Source organism: Eubalaena glacialis, chromosome 9 (genome assembly GCF_028564815.1).
Source record: "Eubalaena glacialis isolate mEubGla1 chromosome 9, mEubGla1.1.hap2.+ XY, whole genome shotgun sequence".
In the NCBI taxonomy this organism is placed as follows: Eukaryota; Metazoa; Chordata; class Mammalia; order Artiodactyla; family Balaenidae; genus Eubalaena; species Eubalaena glacialis.
Window position 1 is genome coordinate 113,863,633 of NC_083724.1, and position 27,959 is coordinate 113,891,591.

Consider the following 27,959-nt stretch of genomic DNA (forward strand, 5'->3'; position numbering starts at 1 on the left):
TCCCTATAGCGATGGGCAGCCTGGTGTATCCCTCCCCCAGCTCTGACAAGTGAACTAACACACGGGCCCCCATGTCACAGCCTCCCCTGACCTGTGGCATTAAGGACCCAGTTTCGAGGCCGGGGGTCCTTCGGCTCCAGAACGCCTCTACTTGGTGTCAGAGCTCAGCAGCTTTCGGGAAGAGAGCAGCCGCCTTGTAAATGCTGCGTGTCCAGCCTGCGGCCTGAGAGGAGCCCCGGGGCAGGGGCCAGGCCAAACTGCTGTTTGTCTGGGTGGAGCCTGTCGTCACACTGTTTATCCACCTCTGCCGGGGCCCCAGGCCCCTCTGTGTGCTGCAGCTGCAGAGTCGGCCCTGAGCTCCTGCGCTGCTGGTTCCAGCCCCCCGCTCCGCCTGGCCTCCGCACCCCGCTGCCCCGTGCTCTGCTCCACGAGGAGGCCAGAGTCAGCCAAGGCCACTGACCCACCGCTGGAGCCATGGTAGGGCCACGTGGCCAGCCGCTCAGCCCTGCCGGTCTGCATCCAGGCTGGGCCTGTGAACCCGGCTTGGGAGGGCAAAACGAGGGCGGGTGTGGGGCTACTGGGAGGCCACGGGGAAGCTCTTGAATTGGACTCTCGGCTCTGGGGAGCCACTGGGGTGCTGGGGAAGGGATGGAAGAGGAAGGCCGGGGTTGAACTCCTGTGTCTTTCCTTGGTTGCTCTGTGAGCTCGGGGAGGTTACTCTACCTCTCTGGGCCTCAGTTTCTGCTCCTGAAAATGAGAGTAATATTACCTATTTCATGGCTTTATTGTAAGGCCTAAATAAGGTATGACATGCGGAGAGATATGACATGTGGAGGACCCCGGAACAGTGCCCGGCACACAGCGGGGACCCCACAAACGGGAGTCTTTTCCCCAAGGCTCTCTGCTGTGGCCTCCAGGCCAGGAAAGGCTGCTGTGCTGTCTCCCAGGGCTGCACCCCTGATCTCATGTAGCCCCCTTCTCCTAAGGGGGGGGCCGAGTTTTCTGTGTGATCTGCTGCCCTGACCATGGGGATCAAGGGAGATCGTAGCAGGAAGCCCGCACATGGCTGCACGGCTTTAGAGCTTCCACTGTGTGTTTGAGCTTCCCAGTGGCTCAGCGCCGTGGCCCCAGCCTCCCATCTCTACAATGTTGGGACAGTGGGATGGGGGTCAGGGCAGCCCTAGACCACTTACTGGTGGTGACCCGGGTTTTGTCCTATCACAGGTCCATGGGTACAAAGGAGTCAAATTCCAAAACTGGGCGAGGACCTATGGCTGTTACCCGGAGATGTACTACCAGCCCACGTCCGTGGAGGAGATCAGAGAGGTGAGTGTCCATCTCAGCACAGCGCCCAGTGGCCCAGCCGCTGGACCTCCAGCTCCATCTGGGCCCTGTGGACCAGGCCAGCCCCAGAGAGGAGGTGGACTTCCCAGCTAACACCCTCATCCCCACCCCAGAACTGCCGGTGGGGTGACAGCTCCATGTGGTCGGCTCCAGCTGAACTCTGCTGCTGCGTGACCACCTGTGGTGTCTGCCAATGACTGCCAGATTTTTATTTCTGGCTCAGGTCTCTTCTCTGAACTTCAGATTCGCTTTTGACTTCTTTCATCGAAGACATCACAAACTTATATGCCCCAAACGATGTTTTTGATGTTTGTTTGCTTTCAACCTGTCCTAGTGTAGTCTTCCCTGACTCTGTACCAACCACGGGATTGCTCAAACTAGAAGCCAGGAAGTAGGTCACCTTCCCTTATCGGACCTCAGCAAGTCCTGCCTCAGAGGTTTCTAGAACCCACCTCCTTCTCGCCGGCACTTTTGTCACTAAGCCCAGGCCACCACCTCTTCCTCACATGCCGTGGCCTGTGATGGCCTCACCCCTGATCTCCCAGCTTCAGTTCTTACCTCCCTCAAATGCACTTTCCACAATCAGCAAAAGTAATTTTCTTAAAATGTAAGTTGAATTGGGCTACTTCCTTGCTCTTCAGAGGCTTTCATTGTTTGTGGAATAAAACCCCAACTCCTGACCCCAAGGCCATGCATCCTCTGGGCCTGTCTCTCCGGCCTCCCTAACGTCCCTCTGTCCCTGGCTCGCTACCTCCGTACCTTAGTACTTGCTGTTCGCACTGCCTGGGATGCCTGTCCCATCGCTTTTAATGGGACTGACTCCTTTTCATCCTTTAGGTCTCAAAGTAAATCACCTCCTCAGAGGCTTCCCAGACCGTCTTATCTGAGTATTTCCCCATCTTCTGTATCTCAGCTCCTTGCTTATTTCTTTCATTGCATGTTCAAAACCTGCGGTTATTTCATTGACATGAACATTTGCATGCTTTTGTCTCTCTCCCTCATAAGGATTTAAGACCATGCTTGTCTTGTTTTCCATTTTACCCTCAGCACCCAGCCCTGTGACCTGTACACAGGAAGCACTTAATGAATATTTGTTGAATGAGTGAGTGAATGAATGAATGAACGAACATGACCCGACTTCTGCCCTTAAAAGGCTTGCCCCTAAGACAGGTTGCATGTGACTAACCCCAGAGGATGCAGACGTTTCACTAGCACCAGCAGAGCACAGAGAAGGGAGAAATTCATGCTGCGTGTGTGTGCATGGGTGTGAGTCTGTGCACAGGTGTGTGTGAGGGCACTTGGAGGAGAGTGGTAGGAGCGACACTGTCACCACTAAGTGATCAGCACCACTGCTTCATATCTGTGGTCTCATCCATCCGCACAACCCCCTGTGAGGTAGTGATTATTATCCCCATTTTCCAGATGAGCAAACTGAGGCTCATAGAGGCTTTGTAATTTTCCCATATTAGTAAGTGGCAGAGCCAGGATCCAAACCAGGATTCAAAACCCCCAACTTCTCATGCATGAGAATGAAGGAAAGTGGTCACTGAGCCAGGCCCTGGAGGATGCATAGGAGCTCAACAGGGAGCTGGGCAAGGGCAGTTTGAGGTGAAGGAAGGTGAGGAGGACACCTGGAGAGTCGTCAGACGTGGCTGCCGGAGGGTGCGTGGGGGAATGGGAGGGCAGAAGAGGAAGGCTGGGAGGCAGAGTGGCTTTGAACAGATCTGAGAGCCTTGAATGCCGAGGCAATATGCTTCATTCTGAGCTGAGGGGAGAGGGTGGAGGGGTGCTGATGTCCTGCGTGTGAAGGCCATTTCTAGCCGTGCTAGCCGGCACAACTGTGAATTACAAATAGGAGGCTACTGCAGGCCCGTGTTTCCCTGGAGAGCTGGTAGGGTTGGGGGGCGGGGGGGGGGAGTAAAAATAGTTGTGTGGTCAAGGGAGTGCGAGGGAGATGGTGTTAAACAGATGTCTTCATTGTATTGACATTCAGGAGAACCTGCAGCCTTACACGTGCTTCACGCATGGGGGTGGGCGTGGAAGACAAGTGCTATGGAGCATTTCCCAATCTTCCTTGACCCTGGAACACCTCGAGGTATAAATCCAGAGACTGGTGTTCCACGCCCAGACACAAGGGTGAAAGAGTATGGATTCCTTTGAGTGACACCATGCATTCATTTCTTTATTCATTCAAGATCACTAGAGACAGCCTATTCCCGTCAGGCCCGGGGTAGACGCGGGGCTACAGTGTCAAATTAAGCCACTGCCCCTGCCCCCGGGAGCCTTCATCCCACCCTGGGAGGCAGCTGAGGCCCATGTGGGCCAACACGAGGAGACGGGCCTTCTTCTGAAGGTGCCGGGTGACTTTGAAAGGTTTTGCCCAGGAGAAGAGTGTGATCAGGTTTGCCAGCTGCCTCGGGGAACACGCCCAGGAGCCCCACTTTAGGGTGCTTCCTTGGTTCTCCCTCCCGCTCGCTTCCGGGCCTGTCTCTCTGGCTCTTTCCCAGAGTGGCCTGCACAGCGGCCTCCAGCCAGGCAGGGCCCTGGGGGACTGGGGACCCAGAGCCTGGGCGGCCCGGCGGCCTCACGGAGAAAGGCCTGGGCCGGGGCTGACGCAGGCCTTGCCTCAGCAGGTGCTGGCCCTGGCCAGGCAGCAGAACAAGCGGGTGAAGGTGGTGGGCGGTGGCCACTCACCTTCAGACATCGCCTGCACCGACGGCTTCATGATCCACATGGGCAAGATGAACCGCGTCCTCAAGGTACTCGGAGCCCTGGGCTCCCCACCTCTGCTGGGCCCCATGCCGGGAAGCCATGGTCTCCGTCTCAGAATCCAGGCGGAGACTCCTTAGCATTTTCCCTTGGGCCTTATCCCCTCCCCACCTCTGAGTCCCAAAGTGACCCCCCAATTCCTGGTCCCCGGTGATCATCCCTCCCCAGGGTCCTGCCTGGGCTTGCTCAGGCCTCTCATCTGGTGTGTGCGCCCCCTTGTGGCCACGGAGAGGATGTCCTTCCTCCCCTCCGGCCAGAGCCTCCTCTCCACTTCTCTAGAACAACAATGGCAAGTCAGGCCCCCAAAGGTGGACTCACAATGACAAATCCAGAAGGCTTTGCAATTAACTTGTCTTACATATGGGGAAACTGAAGATCAGAGAGGGAGAGTGATTTGCCTAAGGTCACACAGCCGATCAGCAGCAGAGCGGGCCGCAGACTCAGGGGTCTGACATCAGCCCTGTGCTGGGATACTGTCCATGCAATTCAGCCATGAATTCAGGCCCCACCACCACCCGCTCAGGTGCCTGCCTGGGAGTGAGAGTACTGGCAGGCGTGCCGCCCGTTAGGAGGGCTCCTGTTCTCACCTGACCTGACGGGGCCAGCTCCCCTGAGCTGTAATTTTTGCCAGGTACCCTCCCCTCCAGCCCTGCTAGCAGAGGTTCTGGGTTTCTCTCTACTATTTATTTCCTGATTTGCTCAGGCTGACGGTCACCACCCCGTAGAAAATGTTCCAGTCAAGACATCAGTCATGGCAGAAATTAACTCTGATCGCTAATTAGTGAGGCCTGGGCTCCGGTAATTGATTTTGCCAGGCTCTGGGCTCGGGGTCAATGGAATGTGTGTTTTGGAGTCACACAGATGGGATTCTCATCTCGGTTCCGCCACGGATGTTTGTGTGACCTTGGGCAAGTGACTTCAAGTCCCTGAACTTCAGTCTCCTCGCTGTGAAATGGAGAGAGACTGCACCTCCCCCGACCGCCGGGGCAGCCATGGTTGGGGGCGGTGGGTCTCAGGACACAGCACAGTTCCCCCAGTCCTGCAGTGACTTGGGCAAATCCCTTCTCTTCCCTGCTTCTTATTTCTTTCCCCTGTGAAAAGAAGGGTTACGCAGAATAGTCCCAAAGCCCCAGCACTCTAGGGCTCTGCCTGCACCCCTTTGGCTTCCTGCAGCGGGAGACATGCTTGTACTCACAGCCCTGTGGGGCTGCAGGACAAGGACTGGGCGATGGCCTAGCTCATCCCAATCTCCGCTGGTCTCTTGCAGGTGGACACGGAGAAGAAGCAGGTGACCGTGGAGGCCGGCATCCTCCTGGCTGACCTGCACCCACAGCTGGACAAGCACGGCCTGGCCTTGTCCAAGTAAGAGCCACCTCCCTGATTCCCAGGTGGGCCAGCGATGGCCCCTGCTCCCTGCCCTGGCCTTGGCTGGACACTCAAGCATCTGTCAGGAGCCAGAGAGAAGCACTTCTTAGGATGCACCTGTTTCTCTGGACCCCTGTTCCTCCCCCACAGAGTACCCATCTTCCCATCCCCTGTGTTCAGGGGCTATTGTGTGAGAATAGAAAGAAATAGGCTAGCATTAAAAAAAGTCTAGTACAGGGATGGGAAAACCATGCATTAAGTCTTTCTTAAAACTTGCAATAAAACTATATGAGCCCAAACAGAAGGATATACAAAATAAGCACTCAGAGAAGCAGAAGAGCATGCTGGTTGAGACACAGGGCTTCCTGGTATACCTATATGTGGCTTCACTTGTTTCTCCTTCCAAACGTGGTATCAGTGAATGCTCAAGTTTAATATCAGGAGGCTTCCACTGAAATAGGAAATGAATTTGGCTGAATGCAGCCAAAGGAGTGAATGTCTAACTGTGGGGTTTCAACCACTAGAAACAAGTGACAGAATTATTTTGGATATTGGGGTAGCAATCTCTTCACAGCTGGAAATTGCAACCATAGAAGCCTGTGGTTGGTCTTCAAGTGTGGGTGGTCCATTCACCTAGCTTTCTCATTGCAGGGTCTGAGGCATCACTACACTTTTTCACTCTGAAAACCATTCTGTTTCTGCCTCTCCAAGGGTCATGGCAACTCAAACATTTATGGAGTGTCTACCATGTGCAGGCTTTGTTCAGGCCCAGAAGAGACCAGGAAGAATAAAACCCAGACCCACTCACAAGGAGCTCCCTGCAAGGGGGGGGAGACAGACCCACGAAGTGACAAGCATGACACAAAGCAAGAGCCTCAATGCCGGAGAAGTGTTCAGGGCACCGTGGGGTTCTTGGGGGCCCATGTTCAGCCTTGGCAGGCAGGGGAATGTGTGAATGGATAGGAATCAGGGCAGGCTTCCTGCAGGAGGGGCCCCTTGGTGGAGCCCTAAAGGATGACCTGGTGTGAACCAGAAAAAAGAGAGGAGAGAAGGGCTTCAGGCAGAGAGAGCAGCGTGAGTGAAAGCCCAGGAGAGGGAAGGTGTGGGAGTGTGCAGGGGTCTGTATGCAGCTAGCGGACACATCTCCGTGACCAGCGACTACAGGAGATATGTTCCGTTAATCACAGGCTTTAGCTTCCGGGCCCTGGAGCATCTCTGTGCCCTGCTCATGATGGCTCTCTGTCCTCCCTGGGGACCCAGTCCTCCTCAAGTACCTGCCTGCACGGGGCTCATCTGCCTCTCAAAGGGAGTTTGGATGTCCTGTCCTGTGTATCCCAGGGGCCACCTAGGTCTGCAGCTCCAAGGATGCTGTGGGGACCTCGGGAGTGGCTGGGGGCTTGGGGGGAAGCACAGAGCTGTGTCAGGCCGCATGCCGGTGGCTTGATGCCTTCTCTCATCATATCATCATCCCTGGGAGGAAGGACTAGAACCCCCATTTAAGGACGCAGAAAGCAGGGTCTTGAGGCAAAGGTGCTTCTCAAAGTCACGCAGTTGGAAAGCTGTGGAGCTCCCACTGTGTGGTGAGCCAGAGGGACAAGGACACAGGTGCTGGTCCTAAGAGGGAGGGCAGCAGCTTGGTGAAGACCCCAGCTCCAGAAGCAGGCCTGGGTGCGAATCCTGCTTCTACCTCGTACCAGCTGTCACTCAAGTTCCTTGACCCTTCTGGGCCTCAGAGTTCTCATCTAGAAAATGGGTCTGTAAAATAGGGGTGCTCAGAGGCCTGCGTGAGTCAAAGTAAGTACTAAGTAAGTACTAAGTACATAGTAAGTACTAAGTAAGTGTCGGTTCCCCCTTCATTTTCCTGGCTCTGTCTCGCTCCACAGACTCCGGAAGTGACCCTTCCCCTTGGCTTGTTCTCTCCACCCCTCCGGGGACAAAGTTTAATCCTTCCTTCCTAGGTCTTCCTCCCTGAGGGCCTCACGTTTATCCAGCTTATTTCTTTTACTTATTTATTTATTTTTATTGAAGCACAGTTGATTTACAGTGTTGTGTTAGTTTCAGGTATACAGGAAAGTGATTCAGTTTCATATATGTGTGTGTGTGTATTCTTTTTCAGATTCTTTTCCATTATAGGTTATTCCAAGATATTGAATATAGTTCCTTGTGCTATACAGTAGGTCCTTGTTGGTTATCTATCTTATATATAGTAGTGTGTATCTGTTAATCCCAAACTCCTAATTTATCCCTCTCTTTCCCCTTTGGTAACCGTTAAGTTTGTTTTCAATGTCTGTGAGTCCACTTCTGGTTTGTAAATAAGTTCATTTGTGTTGTATTTTAGATTCCACATATAAGTGATAGCATATGGTATTTGTCTTTCTCTGTCTGACTTACTTAGTATGATAATCTCGAGGTCCATCCATGTTGTTGCAAATGGCATTATTTCATTCTTTTTTATGGCTGAGTAATATTCCATTGTATATACGTACCACATCCTTATCCATTCATCTGTCAATGGACACTTAGATCAGCTCTTTCTTTTAACGTGATCCCAAGCCCGTTTCCGTGTTGCTCTGTAGTCTCCGTGGGCTTCGTGGACAAGGGTAGACTTACTGCAGGTTGGTGAGCCATCCCCTCCCCTGTCACGGGCACATGGCTGTCCTCAGTTCTTCACTATCGTTCATGATGCCGTGATGAATGTCTTCGTGCATCTGCCTTCCCACATGCTGGGGCATTCCCTGCGACAGGATTTCTGTGGTCTTCTTTTAACATTCTGGTATTTTCACAAGGGGTGATATCACCAAGTCACCCAACTAATGTGGACAAAAAGGCAAGAGTGACACAAGGGTGAGGGCAGAGGAAGGAAGAGGCTTCGGTTTCTTTCATCCTCTTCCTGTTTCACCAGGGCCGCCCCAGGTCCCATTGCAGAAGGGTATGAGGCTAGATTTTCTCATCATTGTCAACCTGCCTCTTTGGAAGCCAGGGCGCTCCTGCTTCAGGGGCCCTGGGTCTGCGCTGAGGGCCAGGTTGGGTCCGATCCCCGCCCTCCCGGCCGGTCCCATTTCTTAAGTGTGAACCAAGGCAACTGGGCTACTGTGAAGCTGTCGTGTAGCGTGCAAAGCTCCCATCTCCTTGGCCCCCAGTGGGCCTTCTGTAAACACTGGTTCCTTTCTCCTTTCAGCCGGGGCTGAGATGTCTCAGAGAAAGCTCCTGAGAAGTAAGATTTCTTAAAAACTCCTGACCCACTCTCTCTCCTGGACCCTGAGATCTGACCACATCTTTCTAATTCCCGTCCTCAGAGCCCACGCCGGTGGAGGCGTCTTACTCCCCTTTAGGAATCTGGTCCTCGTGCACACAGCATCCTCTTATTATTTGTTCCAGGGCCTGGAACACCAGGCTGAGGGATGTGGGCTTGATCCTGGAGGCCCCGGGGGACCTTGGAGGTTTCTGAGCTGGGCGTGACGTGGTCTCCTTCTCCTGCGTCCTCCTACCATCCTGGGACGGCTGTGTGTGCAGTTCTGACACGGGGACTCTACAGGCCTAGATAGGCTGGGTCTGGAGAAGTCTTAGTAGGAGCGTTTGGCCTGTGGTTGGTGGAGAAGATATTGCTGGCAGATGGAGGTCGGAGGAAAGGGGTGTTCTAGGCTGCGGAAAGCCCAAGGCAGGCAGGCAGGCCTCCCCTCGGAGCGGAGCCGTATCCCCACCAGCTCATCTGACGGGCCACGCGGCTCACAGACAAGGGCTGGCTCGAGTCAGACGATCTAAGCTGTGGTAAGTTGGGGACGAGATTCCCAGGCAGGAGATGGATCAACTATTCTGCTCTGAGGGGCCTCACACCGAAACCCCAGGGGGCATTGTCACAGGAAGCCTCACTGGTCCCTTTGTCCCTCCCCCTCTCTCCAGCCTGGGAGCCGTGTCAGACGTGACTGCAGCTGGCGTCATCGGGTCCGGAACGCACAACACGGGGATCAAGCACGGCATCCTGGCCACCCAGGTGAGTCTATCTGCTTCGCCACTGACTGCCAGGGAGAGGGGAGGATGGGACGGAGCCCCTTTCACCCTTTGCACCATGGCTGCTGGACAAGCAGGTACTCCAGGGCAGTGTCGGCACAGCTCCACGAGGGCCTCAAGCCCATCCGGGTCTCGCCTCTGACCGAGACTCGGCAGGGGTCCTTCAGAAACATCGTCATCCGTTCCCAGCAGACACAAGTGACGAAGTGCCCACACTCTACGCTGTCAAAGAAATTTCAGCATCGTGGCGGCACTGAACGCACTGATGACTTACGTGTTCCCCAGTCAACCAGCCAGGAGCACGGCTCCCCTGTTCTAAGGAAGACGGACACCCTGGCAGGTGCTGTCTGACTGTGGCTTCTGGGAGCTGGTCCCACGTGCTCCAGTCCGGAGCTGCACTGGGTGGAAAGAAAATGGCCAACAGCCCTTTCCAAGGATTCACTTTGTTTTCTCACCACGAGGGGGAGCCACTTCAGTTACTGTTCCTTAAATCCGCACTTTGCTTTCTCATCAGCCACATGCACGCACACTGGTTGCCCTTGTCCTTTTCCTCCCCGCTCTTTCAAGCACAAAAGCCCCAGAGAATCACCAGGCAAGGGAGAGGCATCTTGAGGGGATGCCGTGAGCCAGGGAAGGGGAAAGGCCCAGGGCATTCGACCACAAAGCAAAGCAAGGTAGGTTTTGTGGGACCTGATTCCCAGGCACTCAGAGCCCTCTGTAGACTTGTCGTTACCCCCTCAGAGCGGGGTTCACTGTCCAGGAGAGCCCAGTGGTAACTGGGGGTGAAGGATAATAAACCACCCCTCCCAAGATCTGGCCACAGTCCTAGTCTACTCTCCAGGGGTGAGGTCAAGCTGGTTGCCTCAGTTTCTACAAAGTGATCAGCAGAGTATGGAAAAGAATTCTGAGTGGTCAGAAATCAAAATGCACGTGAGATTTACTGGCCACTTCCCTGAGGAGGCTCAGATGAGCAGGATGGGCCCCTGCCCGCAGTAGACGGGAGGGGACTGGCATCTTTAATATCCACTGTACCCCAGGCAGTTAGCTGGGTGCTTCACATACTCTCTCAGAGTTGGTTATTATCCTCATTTCACAGATGAGGAAACAGAGAGGTTAAGTCATCTGCCCAAGGTCACAGCTGGTGAATCGTTGTCCACCTGTATTGTCACTGGACCCTGCTGCAGTGTTTCACTGGCAGCTCTCAGGCTCTGCCCTGGATCTCAGACAAAGTCTGGTTTTTATAAAAATCATTCTGACACCCTCACTCCCACAGAGGGCCACCGTGCCCCATTTCTGCCAGTTTCTCCTCTTTGGTCTTGGTTGCTGTTGATTAGAATTAGTTCAGCTTTATCTGTTCTCTCACCCTGAGCACCCAGCCACCAACTGCACAGGTCGAAAGCAATTTCCATCCAAATGAGCAGGTAGCAGAGTGTGGGAAAGTACTTCCACAGGCGATGAAAGAGGATTCCTCTGGAAATGGGGGCCAAGGGCAAGGATACTGACGTTAACCACCTGTCTTCAACTGGGCAGCCCACTCTTTGCAGAGACCAGAGGTTTCCAGTTGTGTGTGGCCAAGTAGGGGAATCTAGTTCCTGAGGCAAGTGAGAGGTCCCCGAATAAGAAGATGGACTCGAGTTGGTGCCCAGGGGGGCGACAGGCAGAGAGAGCCTGCAGGGGACGTGGTCCCCGGGCTGCGTGTTGCGACAGCAGGGCCGGCTCTCCCCCAGATGCACACACATCCTCCCTTCGCCTTCACAAGCCACCTCCACCCAGGGCCTCGGGACTCTTTGGAGCCTGTCTCGTCTTAGACTTCTTCCGGGCAGAGGACAAGCTCGCTGCATCCTGAGTGTGAAGTCCACAGAATGATCAAGGCAGCGGTGGGAGGACAAGCCACAGGGGTCCCACGGAACCACATGTGATATATGGGCCCCCTCCCTGCTGAGGGCTGATGCCACCCAGGCACAGCCTCCTTCTCCCCATTTCCCCTTTCTCCCTCCCCCAAGACTGAGGCTCCCTCAGGCTGTGACTGGAGACCCAGCTGGGAAAGTTCCCTGTGACCAGATGAAGGCGGTCTTCTGGGAATAGGCGATACCTGGCCTCACTTCCAAGGACAAACAAGGAAGTGAAGGCTTCACGCAAAGTCTAGGGGTTCTGAAATGTGGCTCGTCTCCCACTGCCAGGTGGTGGCGCTGACCCTCCTGACGGCCGACGGGACCATTCTCGAGTGCTCTGAGTCCAGCAACGCGGAGGTGTTCCAGGCGGCACGGGTGCACCTGGGCTGCCTTGGAGTCATCCTCACCATCACCCTGCAGTGCGTGCCCCAGTTCTACTTGCAGGAGACTTCCTTCCCCTCAACCTTGACAGAGGTACTGTCTCTCCTTCATCACCGCTCAGCCTCAGAAAATAAATGGAGGGCATTAATAAGTCATGCTCCACTGAGAGCCCCCGCGGCTCTGTAGGCCCCCTGAATGGGGCAGTGGGCTGACCTCACCAGACCTTCGTTGGCCCTAGGTTACTGTAGCAGTATCCCTTTGTAAGCAGGTCAGGGGAGCTCAGAGGAACTGGATGATGGGGGGCAGAAAGGATAGCTTCTGATTGATAGCAGTGTTTTTTTGAATGAATGAAAACCCATGTTGGTTAGCTGGATGGATGGATGGATAAATGGATACATGGATGGATGATGGATGGATGCATGCATGAATGAATGGATGCATGCATGCATGCATGAATGAATGGATGGATGAATGGATACATGGGTGGATGATGGATGGGTGATTGGATGGATACATGAATGAATGGATGGATGGATGGATTATGGATGGATGGATGGATGATGGATGGATGGATGAATGAGATGGATGACTGGATGGATGGATGGGTAGCATGGAATAGGCCTGAAATGCCTGACAAGCATGGATCTATCCCTGGTAATCACTAAGCTATAGGACTCAAATCTATGGTTCCAAGTTCCTTGGCATTTGAGTTCCTCCATAATCACCTCACCATTCAATACAGGTAGACCCTCTGTGCAGATGGAGTCAGCAGTGATGCAAGCAGTACTGGCCTCACATGGTTATGGTGGGATTGGGGATCAAATTGATCTGGCCTTGAATGCTGGCAGTACCACTTCCAAGCTGTGACCCTGAGCCAGCCATTTAACCTTGCTGAGCCTCAGTTTCCTCATCTAAAAGCAAAGTAAATCATGTCTACCTTCAAGTATTGAATCTGAGGATTAAATCAGATAACACCTGCAAAGTGTCTAGTTCAGTATTAAAACATGTTCCCCATGGTACCTAGTCAGTGACAAATGGAAAATATTGTTACCTAGAATCTGGTCTAAAAATCCCTACCATTGGAATTTCTAATGCATTAAACCTCAAGGCAAAAGATTTAGATCCAGAAGGCCCTTTACTCAGAGGCATGGTGTTTGGTGAAACTTTAACCCCAGAAACTTTAATCCCAGTTGGTGGCTGAGAAAGTGATTCCGGGGATGCTGTAGGGGGCGCAGCATTGATACACAGAGTACCAATGCTGAGCCTGCATGGACCAGTCTTGGCAAATGAGCTGCCTGATGCTTTGGCCCAATAAGGAGTTGTTTGGCAGTGACAATGCATGGCTAAGCCAGGGAGCCCCATGAGGGCGGGGCTGGTCCATATGACTGCCTGGAACCACCCCAGACTCTGAGCTCTTTGGGGCCACCTCCAGTCTGCCTCCCCAGACCAGCGTTAAGGGGCAGATCTAGGCCTCTTGTTCACTCCAAGCAGGACCTAGCTTCAAATATAGTCACATTCTGAGGACGAGGGCTTCAATATATGAATTTTGGGTAGATGCATTTCAGCCCAAAGCAGAGATCAACAGCCCCCTGGGCGATTGACCATGGCAGTGGATGAGGTCACCCACGGAGAGAGGGTCTGGGTGAGGAGAGAAGGGAGCCTTACTGCTTAGTGCCCAGGACAGAGCAGCCAAGAGTCCAACGCTGTGGAGAATCAGGGATCGACACGAGGGTCTGGTCATCCCGAGGCCGTCGCTGACCTCGATGAGAGTGGTCTCAGTGGAGCAGTGGACAGATTAAAGGGTGGGTGGGCATCTCAGGCAAAGAAGGGAGCTGGGCAGAGACCACCTTCAACCAGAACGGGGCTGTGACGTGCTTAGTTGTTGAATCCATTTTCCTGTCTCTCACTTAGGTCAGAACTTGTTCATTTCGAAGCTGAATATTTGACCCAGAGATAAAGAGATTGCTTCTTTTTTGCAAGTAGGACCGGCCCCCGGGCGCGCACACACACACACACACACACACACACACACACAATTACACAGCAATAACACTCAACGAGTATATTGTAAGGGCTCTGGGGAAGCAGGCAGGGCCCCAAGCCTGACTGTGCACCTCACTCTGTGTGAACTTGACCAAGTCCTTCAAACTTCTGGAGCCCCGGTTTCTTTGTCTTTTAAAAGTGGGGTCCGATTAGGTGAACCCCGAGGTCTTTTTCAGTGCGGACGTTCTGTAAACCAGTGCAACACTTCGATATAAAACTGTGCCCGCACCACGTCACTCAACCCTGGAGACAGAGGGTCCTCTCTTACGTTATTCCTTCTTTCCCCTGGAGCATCTGGTGACGTTCTCGGCCCTTATGTCCAAGGAGGGGCATGAACCCTGGTGGGAAGGCCCCCGCCCTTCCCCTGTGACCCCAGCGCATCCTGCAAGGCCTCAAGGGGCTAGACCCTGCTTCTCCCCCTCTTCCATGAGTCAGCAGGTCCTCCGTGGATTCTCTCCCTCCCCACTAGCGGCTCCTGCTGCTATTCCGCCCCGCGCCATACACCCAGCTTAGGTCTCTGTCGGGCCCGGCAATCAGCATCCATGACACCCACGGACAGCCTTCCCTGCCCCCAGTCGCCGGCCACAGATAAGGACTGCACAGAGGGTGGGTGGCATTTACAACCCTGGCATTTACTCCCAGCAGTATGTACAGTCAATCGCCCCACATTCAATTCACTTTTGCCCTCTCTCCACTCAGAGCAGCCTTTAAGGGGCCCCTCCAAGGGGCTGGGAATGCTTGGAAAGAAGAGTAAGATGGAGGTGGGATCCGAGACCCAGGCTGCTTCCCTAGGAGGAAACAGCCCATAGAGGAAGGAAAGAGGACCAATCGGAAAACCGTCACTAGACCAGTTTCTCCTCACTCTTGAGTTGCCTGGAGGTTTTCCTTCTAATCCAAAAGGAAAAATAATGGGACCTCACTTCCAGGAGCACGCAGCTTCTTGAGAACCGATAGGAAGGCAGTAAACCTTCCTGGGTTCATACGTTGATATCGGCTCCCAGTTTCTTGCCATTCAGGTGTCTAGGAAGCTGTCCCACCTCCCCTGGGGCTGCAGACCATGCTGCCCCGAGCGTTTGCCTCTAAGTAGCAGCTGCTCCGAGATGCACACAGCCCCCCAGCCTCATGTCCCCTCTAGACGAGGGTGGGCTCCTGATGGCCAAGCCCTCCAGGTGGGCTGGTCGTGAGCCACAGGAGGGCATTGGAGGAGAGGACAGAAGCCAGGACAAAGGACTATGACGATGGCTTCCTGCATGTAAAGTCGAGTTTGAAGATTCAGCTTCTCGGCCATTTTTCCTTCCCTTGTACGTCTTTCCTTTCCTTTCCTATTCCCTTCCTCCCATCCAGCACGTGTATCTATCTTGGGGCTTCCAGCCTGAACTCTGGAAGAGTCCCAGGAAAGCCACCGGGAGGGTGCAGTGTAGAGCCTGTGACACCTCTCTGAGTCAGACCGCCCTCTTCACTGACGCGCTGTGACTTTGCACAATTCCTCCCTCCCCCAGCCCCAGCTTGGATTCCTCACCGATACAGTGGGGATAAGAGCACCACTGCCCCCACGGGGCTGCTGTCAGGACTCAAGGACACACAGCACTTGAGACCTCTGCTCTTTATAGCCTCCAAGAGAGGGACCCTCAGTCCATCCTCTCTCTGGCTTTATTCGAAGAGAATACTACCTACTGGTACCTGCTCTGTGGGTAGATTCTAGACTAGATTCTAGACTCTGAATCTACACTGCACTTTCCAGGCCACACATGCTGGTTGCCCTAATTTGCTCATGAGCCTCTTAACATTTTTTTTCCCTCCTCCTTCCTGCTCGGTGGTCAGTTTCTGGAGAGCAAGGATGTTATCTGAGGTCTTTTTACCTCCCCAGGGTCCACAAAATACAGACCTCAATACCAGGTAACTCAAGGTCAGTTGGTCAAGAATTTATTGAAAATCCATCCCTTTCTGGGATTTTCTGCATCTCCTCCCACCCATGCTGTGTGTGGTCCATCTCAGATGCAATTCCATGCTTCCCATGACTGATGTTCTTAACTACATCTCAACACGGTTTCTGAAGGTTGATCAAAGCCATATGAGGGGGAGGGGGAGTTCGGAATCAGGGCTTCTGGGCAGTGAGGCCAAGAAAAGGGCAGCCTTCATGGCTTTTTATGACAGTCTCAGCATTTCTGACTCTTTGCAGTCTGATTAGTATGAAATCACAGCCAGTGAGAAGGCATGAGGATTTTGGAAATTGCTGTCAACCTTTTGCCCTTTATGCCATGCAAACCATAATGAGATGTGAGGAGTACAGCTGGCTGCCTGCATCACCCGCTCCCGCTACGCTCTGGGAAGCAGGTTCGGCCCCAGGGACACACCAGCCTTGTCAGCAGCATCCCAATGCCTGCCACTATCTTGGGTGGTCGTTCGCTGGTGACTGGGTAACCCCCAGCCATGGGACATGGAGCTCTCAGCTTCTGCTCTTGAGCCTGATAACCACATCCCAAGAACCAACTCAGTAGTGGCACTAATTTGGGGGGAATGAATCCTCTAGAGCCCTTCATGCCAATAACATGCCAAGGAAGACGTTCCTCTGGGGCCCAAACCCCTTTGATGGTGCTCCCAGGAACCAAAAGTCAGACCGAGGAAATCCATGATCCTAGGGACCCTCCTCCTCCAGATGGGATTGTTTGTAGGCCCTGAAGGGAGAGAGTTAAGCTCACAATGGGATGGGGCTTGGGGTGGCTCCATCCTTCAGCCACCACTCCGTGCTAAGTTAGGGACCACAGAGGGTACAGAGCTGGAGCGTGCATGGGGCATGCCTCCAGGAGCTTAGAGTTTAGTGTCGGGGAAAAGGATATGCCTTGTCCCTCTAATTCAGGGAGGAAAAGAAATGACAGATGTCAGGAGAGAGGCACAAAATGTGATGTGAGAGTGGCTCTCATCACTCCATTCGGGGTGGAAATCTGGGCACGCATCTCTCAGTCACCAGAGCTGAGAAAGGGGCGCCATTACATTTACTGCTAAGATTCTGGGCGATATAGGATGGCCTTGGATGCTGGGACACGAGGAAATGGGGGATTTTCTGCTCTCTCGTGTCCTAGCCCCATCCTCCATCCAAGCCCCAGACTGTGTTCCCTGCTCTCCCAGGAGAAAATCAGCTCTGCTTGGAGGTGATGGGTCATGGGTCCACCACCCAGTCAGGAGGGAAGTCATAGTAACAGGGTTCTGGAGTTTCTTCCTGAACTTTTCCCAGGTCTATAGCCTGGGAGAAAAGGCCCTCCTCTTCAAATAAGGAATCATAGGGCCCTTCCACATTTATTGTGTCCAAGGAGCTAGGCCAGCAGCTCTAGGGCAAGGGGTTGGGCAACTATGGCCCGCAGGGAAGAGCTGGCTTACTGCCTGCTTTTGTAAATAAAGTTTTATTGGCACACAGCCACGCTCCTTGTTAATGTATCCTCTGAGTCTGCTTTCACGGTAGAGTTGTGTAGTTGCAACAGAGACGGTAAAGCCTAAAATATTTACTATCTGGCCCTTTACAGAAAAAAAATTTGCTTATCTCTGCCCTCGGGGAGAAATTAAATATGAATGAAATAGTCACTGACCTATAGGAGATGCTTGATGAATTTCAGAGACAGATGTATGCTTCAAAACCTGTAATATACTTCTGGGATGGATGTGATATAAATAGAAACTGCTTAGTTTGGAAGGAGAGAGCTTTAGGGGGCTGGGGATTTACATTGAGCTTTTAAATTACAATACATCTCAGTTCAGATCCCACACTTTCCAGGTGCTCCATTGTCACTCGTGGCCGGTGGTGAAGATACTGGACAGTGTCTGTAGAAGGAGGCTTCTTAGTGCTGAACTGTTTGGGCTCGATTCCGTAGGAAATGGAGCACTGCTGGGGATTTTTTAATTGTGTCTTGGGATGCTTCCCTGTGACGTTGTCTGGAGAGATGAAAAATGGAGCAAATTATGAGGCTAGTGCAAGAGGGCAGGTGAGAGCAAAGAAGGCAGCTAAGTTAGCCACCTTCCTTGGCAGCAGGAGTGGATTATAGGGAAGACTGGAGACACGTGCGGAGATGCAATAGGGTGACCGACAGCCTGGGCCTGGCATGGGCCGGGGGAGGTTTAGCATGGCAGCCAGGTCACTGGAAGGCAACCCATTCCTGTATCCCCCAGGCCCCATCAAGCATCAGTTAACAAGTTAGGGGTCCTCCCTGAAGTGATGACAAGGATCCAGAATTCTAAATTTCCCCCACTGCTCCCAGATGCTCCAAACTGAAGTTTTAGGTGGGCTCACCGCAGCGCTTCATCTTGGCTTCACCTCCCTTCCTGGTCAGATGTGGAAATCACAAGTTGTGTTTAACAGCTTATAAACTGCTTTCACATCCATCAACTCCCTTGGTCCTCACAACAGTCCTGGAAGGAAGGAAGGAAGGAAGGAAGGAAGGAAGGAAGGAAGGAAGGAAGGAAAACTATTAATGTCTTGGTTCTACAGATGAAGACACGCTGCCCAGAGGCCTCAGAGGGCTTCTTGAGACTCACAGCTGAGAACTCGGGGGGTGGGGAGTAGGGCCGGGGCCCTAAATGTGTGCCAGCATTGCTCACATTCAGAAACAAGACTCTCCACTGGGCACATGCCACGTGGCAGGCGCTCGACTCGGAAGCTTCAGCGTAGGTTATCTCATTTCATCTGCACAAGTGCCCACATGTTATTGGTGGGAAAACCAAGGCTCAGAGGACGTGGTTCCTGCAAGGTCGTGCAGCTGCAGAGCCAGGACTTGAATCCAGAACTTACTCCAAGACCGGTGCTCCTCCCCTACCTCCCGGCTGCCTATCAAACCCCAAATCTGTCTCTGCTTTGGCTCAGAACTTGTCCTGTATCAGTTTGATGGATGTCAAGGAGACATGATTTGCTCTGCGATGTTATTTCCACACGTGCAAATGATGAGCCATATTCCAGCAAGGCTCTCCTGTCCATTTTATTGAGGGCCCTCGACATGTCAGGCCTTGTGGGGATAAGAGATGATGACAATGACAATATAAGAGTAATAGTAGCAGCAGCAGCCTGTACCTGTACAGGGCTCACCAAGCTTGTGACACCATTTTAAGCACTTTCTAAGCATTAGTGCATTTAATCTTCATCACAATCCTGACATAGGTACTGTTATTAATCCCACTTTACAGATAAGGAAACTGAGGCACTTGCCCAAACTTACATAGACAGTAATTATTCAAGCCAGAACACATGAGAAGTCATTTTTGTCCTCTAAGTTACTAAAGGAAGTCAACCTGTAAGTGGACCATTTTAACATCCAGCATCTTATAAGACACATTCTGTGCTATTTGGCAATGTTAGGACAATTTCAGGTATTTTCTTTTGATGGTGGGCTCTGACTTCCAGCATCCCCGCCATCATCCTGTGACCAATACAATCTCTGCTCCTTCCTCCTGCCTCGGACAGGTTCTTGACAACCTGGACAGCCACCTGAAAAAATCTGAATACTTCCGTTTCCTCTGGTTCCCGCACAGCGAGAACGTCAGCGCCATCTACCAGGACCACACCAACAAGGTAGCCGGGGCGTCTTCCCCTCCTCACGCACAGCCCACCGTTCCCGCACGGCCCCCACACCCACCCCCAGCTCCCAGGGCGCCTGACACCTGTTATCGTGCTGATGAGCCGTGAGAGGTGAGAGGAAAAGCAAGGGTGAGCACCACTGAGCCTGAGGAGAGAAGCACGAAAGGCCAGAGGGTGGAAGGAAGGAGGAAGGTGGGCCCAGTAAGGGTCCGTGTGTCTGCGGGGAAGGATGCATAGGGGTGAGGTCAAGGGACAATCTAGGTGTGGGGCAGGGGAACAGGGGACAGAGGTGTGGGCAGGACAGGATAGGCTGAGTCCTAGGAAGCTGGGCTAGACCTCAGAAGCCAGCTGATACATCCCACCTTCCCTCCAGCACCCCCATCTTTCCCACCCCCAACCGTACAGGTGAAGAAACCCTGGGTTTTGTCTCCCCACCGTGACCTTAGCAAACAGGCTGCTTCTCAGCAGAAGAAAACAAAACCATCACTTAGGATGATGTTGATTGAACAAGTCAGGCAAAAGCCAGGACACCTACTGTGTGTAAGGGGCTGGCGTGGGGTTCATAAAGGATGATTGCTGGACTCCCGGCTCGTGGGCTCTGAAGAGGAGGGACAGATGCACATTTTTGTCTTGTGCAAAATACATGAATACATGAACATATAAAAAAGCATGAAACAGAGGGGATAGGGCATGGGAATCAGTGGTAGGAAGTGAGGCTTTCAATCGTCCTGGCAGGTGGGTCACACTTCCCTCGTGACACACTCACAGCCTCTCCTGGGACACATCTCCCTCTAAGGAGACACTCAGCTCTGGCCCCAAACTGACCACAAATTCTGCTTCCCAGCCTCCCTCCTCTTCAGCCAACTGGTTTTGGGACTATGCTGTTGGATTCTATTTACTGGAGTTCCTGCTCTGGATCAGGTAGGAATGCAAGTGTCTCTTTTCCCAGCACCTGCCATATACTGTTGCAGATGTGGTCCATCAGAAGAACAACATCCTACCTAGTTGTGCAAACTGGGTCTGTCTCCTGGGTCCAGAGCAGGGGTTTTCAACCCTGGGGAGCTTTTTAAAAAATACCAGTGCCCAAACCTCACTCCCTGGCTCACAGGTGATGTGAAGCTTCGTATTGTCCTGTTTCTTACCTCCTTCCCAGCCTGAAGTCTGTGCTCAGGCTCAGGCCCCATGTCTGCCACCAAACATGTAACTATGAGTGATGAGGAAGGTTTTATGGGGCCTTGAGTGGTGACTCTGTATCCAGCCAAGACATGGTATGGCATCAGATAAAGATTTTTGAAATGTTTCATACATGTAAATAATATAGGCAACACAAATTTAAAATATAAAGAATAATATAGTAAGCACCCACATCTTGTTGTTGCTACCATATTAAGAAGTGAGACAACACTAGTAAAATTGGAGTCCTCTTGGTGGAACTCCCAGATCACAGTATCTCCCCCAAAAGGTAAAGCACCACCCCAAACTTTATGCTTATCATTCTCTTGCTTTTATTGATACTGTAGTTTTCTGAATCCTGAAATAAAAAATTGGTAATTCAGCTTTGATAGTGATATTTTTCCACGTTGATATGAATAGCTGTAATTACTCATTTTTCACTGTATGCATTTACCACAATGTATTTATCCATGCCCTTGTTGATGGATATTTAGGTTGTTTCCAGGAATTTTTGTGTCCATTACAAACAACGTTCCTGTGAGCATTCTGGAAAATTGCTTCTGATGTCTTGAGTATATTATCATGAGTGGAATTCCTGGGTCACCAAGTATAAGCATCTTTAGTTTTATAAGATCAAGTTGTTCTCCTAAGTAGTAACACCAAGTTAACTGCCAAGCACTGTAAGATTCTCTGTCCTCCATAAGCTGGACAAAATTGGACCTGTCAGGCTTTTAAATTTTTGTGTGCTATGTGTTAAATGGTACCTCATTATGGTTTTTAATTCTTATTTCCCTGATTATTAATAAGGTTGCCCAGCTTTTCAGTTTATTGATCCTTCAGATTTCTCTTCTGTGAGGTGCCCATTTACGTATTTTGTTCTTTTAAAAAATTGGGTTGTTTTTTCCTTAGTGTTTTGTACAGCTTTATTTACATGTATTTTGAGCACCAGTCCTTTGTTGGTTATGTGTGTTGCATCACCTTCTCCCTGTTGGTGTCTTATCTTTCACTTTCATGGTGTTTTATGATGTGTAGATGTATTTAATTTTATCAAATGTAGCCATCTAGTCTTTTATCTTGAGGACTTTGGTGTCTTTTTTTCTTATTTTTTTAAATTTATTTATTTTTGGCTGCACTGGGTCTTTGTTGTTGCGCGCGGGCTTTCTCTAGTTGCGGCGAGCGGGGGCCACTCCTTGCTGCGGTGTGCGGGCTTCTCACTGCGGTGGCTTCTCTTGTTGTGGAGCACCGGCTCTAGGCATGCAGGCTTCAGTAGTTGTGGCACGTGGGCTCAGTAGTTGTGGCTCACGGGGTCTAGAGCACAGGCTCAGTAGTTGTGGCACACGGGGTTAGTTGCTCCGCGGCATGTGGGATCTTCCCGGACCAGGGCTCGAACCCATGTCCCCTGCATTGGCAGGCAGATTCTTAACCACTGCGCCACCAAGGAAGCCCTTTGGTGTCTTTTTAAAGACAGTGAGCCCAGCCTAGAGGCCATCGCTCCATCAGGTAACGGATCGGGGGTGAGAGTGGAAAATGCCCAGCCAGCTTCTCTCCGCTTCCATCACAGCAGCCTGGCAGCTTTATGTGCTTGTGTCTGTGGAGTCTGGGCCCAGGGAGCATCCAAATAAATTGGGCTCTAAATCACAGTTGACACATCCCAGCCAGGGCGGATGCTCCGAGGGAGCTCCATGACCTCTGAGCACAGCCCATGTGGCCCCCCTTTTCGTGTCTTCTGGAAACTGCATCCACCCAGCCTCATCCCTGCAGCTCTGGGCCTCTTGCTGAACTATGTGCCCAAGGATGCGGGAATGAAAACTAACATAATGGATTGGGTACCTAGTGACTTAACGGCTGCTTTGCGATCAGACTCACTGTAGCCCCATGAGGGCAGGGATGCTGTCTGTCCTGTCACTGTCAATCCTCAGAGCCCCAAAGAACGCCTGGCACCTAGAGGAGGCTCATAGTATTTGTGTAGGAAATGCTAATGAAAAGCTTGGTCCCTGTCCTTGAGGTGTTCAGTAGCGGTCAACCGTAGGGGTGATGGTGTTGGCCCTGGCTGACCAGGACAGAGAGACAGTCTCTCTCGGGAACAGATCCCTGGAGGGTCAGCCAGGACCAGGGCCAAGCTCAGCTCCTGTGCTGAGAACAGCCCTGTGCCCTGGGGCCGGTGGGAGCCGCCCCGCGGCCATGCTGGCCTGGGACACCAGAGAGCATCTGCCTTGAGAGAGACAGCATTCTCTTCCCCTTCCAACCCCTGCAGCATGTACCCTTCCTCCCCTTCCAACCCCTGCAGCACGTACCCTTCCTCCCCACCCCCTGCAGCTTTTACCCTTCCTCACCCCCCGACCCCACCCCTGCAGCGTGTACCCTTCACCCTCCCAACCCCTGCAGGAGAAGGAGAAGCAAGGAGAAGGCTGATTTTGCTTTCTTGGCTTCCCAACACATCTACAGTGAAAATTTATTTCTTTTATAAAAACCAAAAAAATGAACTTTAATCTGTGTGTGTGTGTAAGTATACATTTGGAAGAATGTGACTTGGTGAATGAGTTTCCCAGAGCAGAAAGCTCTGGTGACAGCTCCTTCGTGGCCCAAGAAGCGCAGAGCCTCCCCTTTGCAATTCCTTGGGCAGCTCATTTCCAAACACAAGAATCCATAAGCCCAGCCCCCATGCTAGGCCACTGGCCCCCACTGGCCACTTACAACAATCAAGTCCTCCCAGTATGGCCAGGTGTGGAAGGAGGGTGAATTACTACAGTCCTTATGTAAATTAAACTGGCAGCAACCTGCTGAAATTAAAACTCTGCCTGCCCTTTGCCCCAACAATCTGGTAAGGATATAAGTACAAAGACCTTTGTTATGGTGTGGCATGTGGTGGTACTACACCGAAAATGACAGGTTTTGGCGAGGATGTGGAGAAATTGGACCCTTGTGCACTGTTGGTGGGAATGTAAAATGGTGCAACCTCTAGGGAAAACAGTATGGAGGTTTCTCAAAAAGTTAAAAATAGAATTTCCATGTGACCCAGCAATTCCACTTCTGAGTATATATCAGAAAGAATTGAAAGCACGATTTCAAAGAGATATTTGCACACTTGTGTTCACAGCAGCATTATTTACAACAGCCAAAAGGTGGAAGCAACCCAAGTATCCGATGGATGACTGGATAAACAAAATGGGGTATGTCCATACACTGGAATACTATCCAGCCTTAAAAAGGGAGGAAATCCTGACACACGCTACAATGTGAATGAATCTTGAAAACATTATGCCAAGTGAAATAAGCCAGACACATAAAAGTACAAATATTGTGTTATTCCACTTATATGAGGCACCCAGAGTAGTCAAATTCATCAAGATAGGAAGTAGAATGGGGGTTGCCAGGGGTTGGAGGGAGGGCGCAATGGGGAGCTGTTGTTTAGTGGGGACAGAGCTTCAGTTTTGCAAGATTCTGGAGATGCACCACACAGCGATGTGAATATACTTAACACTACTGAACTGTACACTTAAACAAGGGTTAAGATGGTAAATTTTATGTTACGTGTTTTTTTTTTTTAATCACAGTTTGGGTTTTTCACCAAACCCAAACCCTGAAAATAACCTAGTCATTAAAGGGGAAGAGAGGGATAAAATGTGAGATAAAATCCATAACTGGATCACGGGGCAGCCATGGAGAGAGTGATGGAGGGCTATATTCACATTCCCTGGAGGGATTTCCAGGCCGTAGGTAAGCGTACATGGCAGAGTATGTGGAGAATGAAGTCCTGGTTTGTAAAGGACTCAGCCCGGTGCCCAGCAAACAGCCGGCACTCACTCACTGCTGGATAATACGATGATCACAGGCCCCTCTGCCCTGCCCCCCCAGCACCTTCCTGCCAGGCCTTGTGGGCTGGATCAACCGCTTTTTCTTCTGGCTCCTGTTCAATGGGAAGAAGGAAAACTGCAACCGCAGCCACAAGATCTTCACCTACGAGTGCCGCTTCAAGCAACACGTGCAGGACTGGGCCATCCCCAGGTAGGGGCTGTGTGGGCCAGCCTGCAATAAACAGATCCCCTTGGGTCCTCCCCACAGCCCTAGCATGTACACTGCCAACCAGGCTCCCCGTTCTACCTGTTATTAGCGGGGAGGCAAACTGCAGGCTCTGAATCCGCATCCGGTGCCCTTGCACCATTGTGCCTCTCAGGGAAACCAGCCAGGGGATCCCTTCCGCTTTCCCCATCAGCGCCTCTCCAGCCATGAGGCCGGGTAACAGTAGGCTTGGGATTGAAGCATAGTGCTTCCTGGCCAGCATCTGGTTTTTCTGAAAGACTGTCCTCTGCGTTGTCCCTCGGTCGGCAGAGTCCATGGAGCAGGCTGGGGGCCGGTACTCTGCATCTCAATCCTGAGGGACACGCCCCCTCGGGACTGAGGCTAGGTCTGTAGCCCAGATCACTGCAGCTTTCTCTCTGAATTTCCCCTCTTTGTCCCTCTTCAAGAAAAGGGTGGGGGTGGGGGGTTGGTGCCCAGGGCTTAAGGGATACCTCTGTTACCATGTTCAGGGGCTGAGACCACCACACTCTTGGGGCAGGACTATTAGAAAAAGTAGAAATCTTGGAATCAGAGTGATCTGACTCTGTCTGAAGAAGAGGAGGCTGGGGCATGGGACAGCTGTGGCCAGAGACCCAAGGGGAGCCCCTGATTGGGCGGGGGCCCTGGGATCTGAGCTGGGAGCAGTAGGTAGGTCTCCTCTTCTGTGAGGAGGACTTTGAGAGCAGCCATGAGGAAGGGGCCTCCTGGGGACCGGGATCCCCGAGGCCCCCAAGGCTGGGAAGCCGTGCAGAGCCTCATGGGAGCTCAAGAGGCCCCTTCCTGAGGTCTGGGTTCCATCCCCCTGGGCCGAGTGCAGAGAGAAGACCAAGGAGGCCCTGCTGGAGCTGAAGGCCATGCTGGAGGCGCACCCCAAGGTGGTGGCCCACTACCCCGTGGAGGTGCGCTTCACCCGGGGGGACGACATCCTGCTGAGCCCCTGCTTCCAGCGCGACAGCTGCTACATGAACATCATCATGTACAGGTGACCAGCTCGTGGAGGGGGCAGGGTGGGGCTGGGATCCCTACCCCCACCCTGCCCCCCTGCTTCGAAGGGACCCCTCTCCTTCCCCAGCTTTCAAGGCCAGTTCAAATGCCACCTTCTCCCAGGAGATTTCCCTGATCCTGGCCGCAGAAAATAGTCTTTCGCTCCTTTGAGTTCCTACAACCACCCTTTCTAGCCTATGTTATGTTAATGCAGTCATTAATATTAATGAATGTGTAATATTAATGTTAATATGCATAGCTACTATTTGTGTAGCTGATATTACGGAATGACAAGTCTATGCTATCTCATGTGCCTGCCCTAGTCAGTGATTCCGAGAGCCTGGAACTCTGTGTCGAGAAGGATTCTGAGGCCAGGTTTCAGTTCAGCCAAAAAGAGAATCATGCCTGGATGCATTTGCCCATCTTAACCGGCTCCACCAGGCCCTGTGCCGATACCTTAAGCTCATGACTGCGTTATCTTTTTCCTAATTAGTTGCACAGTAATCTCTTGTATGAGGCTTATGGACATGCATGGTTTAAGAAGCTCCTCTTTTCTAAAACTTCCTGCTTAAGACATGTCTTCCTTCCTTCCCATCCCCCATTGATAATAGCCCTTCTCCGACTTTGCAAAAGACAAATATACTCTCTCCCAGCCTGAATCTTGCTATGCTGTATTTCTCCAGCATGTAAAAACCCCCAAACTCAAGGGATCCCAAGGGACAATTCAAGAAGGCGTTGTCCTGGCGGGAGTCCCTGAAGCCAGAAAAGAGTTTCTGAAACACGTACTGAATGAGAGGCGGCTTATTTCATGTAGGGACAAACTTGCAGCCAGGCTCATCCACATCTGTCTGTCTGTCTGTCTATCTTATCCTTACCTGTGCATGCAAATTCAGAAGTGAGAAAGTTGCCATGGGGCTGCATCATAACATTTGAATTTTTTAAAGCTCTGACTTCTATTTTTTCTATCAGTAAATCTGACTTCCCTGGACTGACCAACTAGGTTATATGGCCATGCTTTCCATACATCAATGAGGAGATTCTGATATAAATATTTATTTTTAAGATTTGTGTGTGTGTGTATATATATATATATATCTCCTTAAAGTAATCTTTACATTAAAATTTTTTTAATTTACATTTTTAAATATTTAGATTTAAAATTGAAATCTTCAAGCTGCATGAGTATATAAATATACATACATATATATGTGTGTATGTGTGTGTATATATATATATATATATATATATATATATATACATACACACACACAAATCTTTAAAATTATTTAAACTCATGACAACTTTCAGTGGCCAGTTAAAAAATAAGCAAGAGGATGTAAACCTTTTCCAAATCCTTCTGAGCAGAAGCCCTCAAGGTGCTGGGTCACTGCTGTCCATGTCCTGAGGGCAGAGCCAAGTGCTGGGCCCGGCACAGGCCAGGTGCCTGATAACAGTGGGTGGGACCATGCAAAGCAGGGACAGGGCCTCACCTCCTTCTGTCCCCTCCTCAGGCCCTATGGCAAGGACGTGCCGCGGCTGGACTACTGGCTGGCCTACGAGACCATCATGAAGAAGGTGGGGGGCAGGCCCCACTGGGCCAAGGTAGGATGCTTCATGGGGGGTGTCAGCGGGGCAGCTGCTGTGAGCCGGGGCTTCCACCAGAGGGCGCCTCTCTTCCCTGTTGCCCTGCCCGCCCAAGGCTCAGATGTGGGGAAACTTGGGCTGAGCAAGTGACAGGAAGGAGGGCCTCCACAACCCTAACCAGATCCATCTTCCCTCTGCATTCATGTTCCAACAGCCCAGTGACTGTAATTCTCTGAGTTTTCAGAAAACTTCCTCACCTTTTATTTTATTTAATTCTCATAGAAACCCTACGAGCAGGATAAGGCAGTGGGTCCATTTAACAGACAGGAAACTAGGGGTCTCTCAGAGGTGACGGGACTTACTTACTAATTAGCAGTTGAATTGGGGCCAGAGCCCTCTCCACTGACACACTGCCAGGTGGCAAAGGGAACGGGAAGTTTAATGCTGCATTTTTAACACCTTCCTTCTTTACTTTCCAAGAAATTCCTCCCTCCTCTTTGGGTCTCTACATTATAGGTGCATGTGAATGAATGCATGCGTGTATGTGCTTGTGTGTGCCTGGGGGTAGGAGTGTCACACATGCAGGCATCCAGACGTGGGTGCCTGTTTGCAGCCCCGCTGAAATGCCAGTTCCAGGGAACGAGGCCTGTCGTATCTGGTTGCTTCCTCAGGCCCACAACTGCACCCGGAAGGACTTTGAGAAAATGTATCCTGCCTTTCCGAAGTTCTGTGCCATCCGAGAAAAGCTGGACCCCTCGGGGATGTTCCTGAATGCGTATCTGGAGAAGGTGTTCTACTGA

The 27,959-nt window shown here is 51.8% G+C and overlaps 1 protein-coding gene across 1 annotated transcript; it reads left to right on the plus strand.

Annotated features, from left to right (window-relative positions):
- Positions 1 to 11: 11 nt before the first annotated feature.
- Positions 12 to 27,959, plus strand: LOC133097405 (L-gulonolactone oxidase). Its single transcript, XM_061199254.1, has 13 exons — positions 12 to 49; positions 339 to 441; positions 1,225 to 1,326; positions 3,978 to 4,103; positions 5,381 to 5,475; positions 9,379 to 9,469; positions 11,667 to 11,852; positions 19,246 to 19,353; positions 20,204 to 20,280; positions 24,388 to 24,537; positions 25,409 to 25,573; positions 27,087 to 27,177; positions 27,831 to 27,959. Exons 1-13 carry the CDS (start codon positions 12 to 14, stop codon positions 27,957 to 27,959), a joined length of 1,461 nt encoding a protein of 486 aa, XP_061055237.1.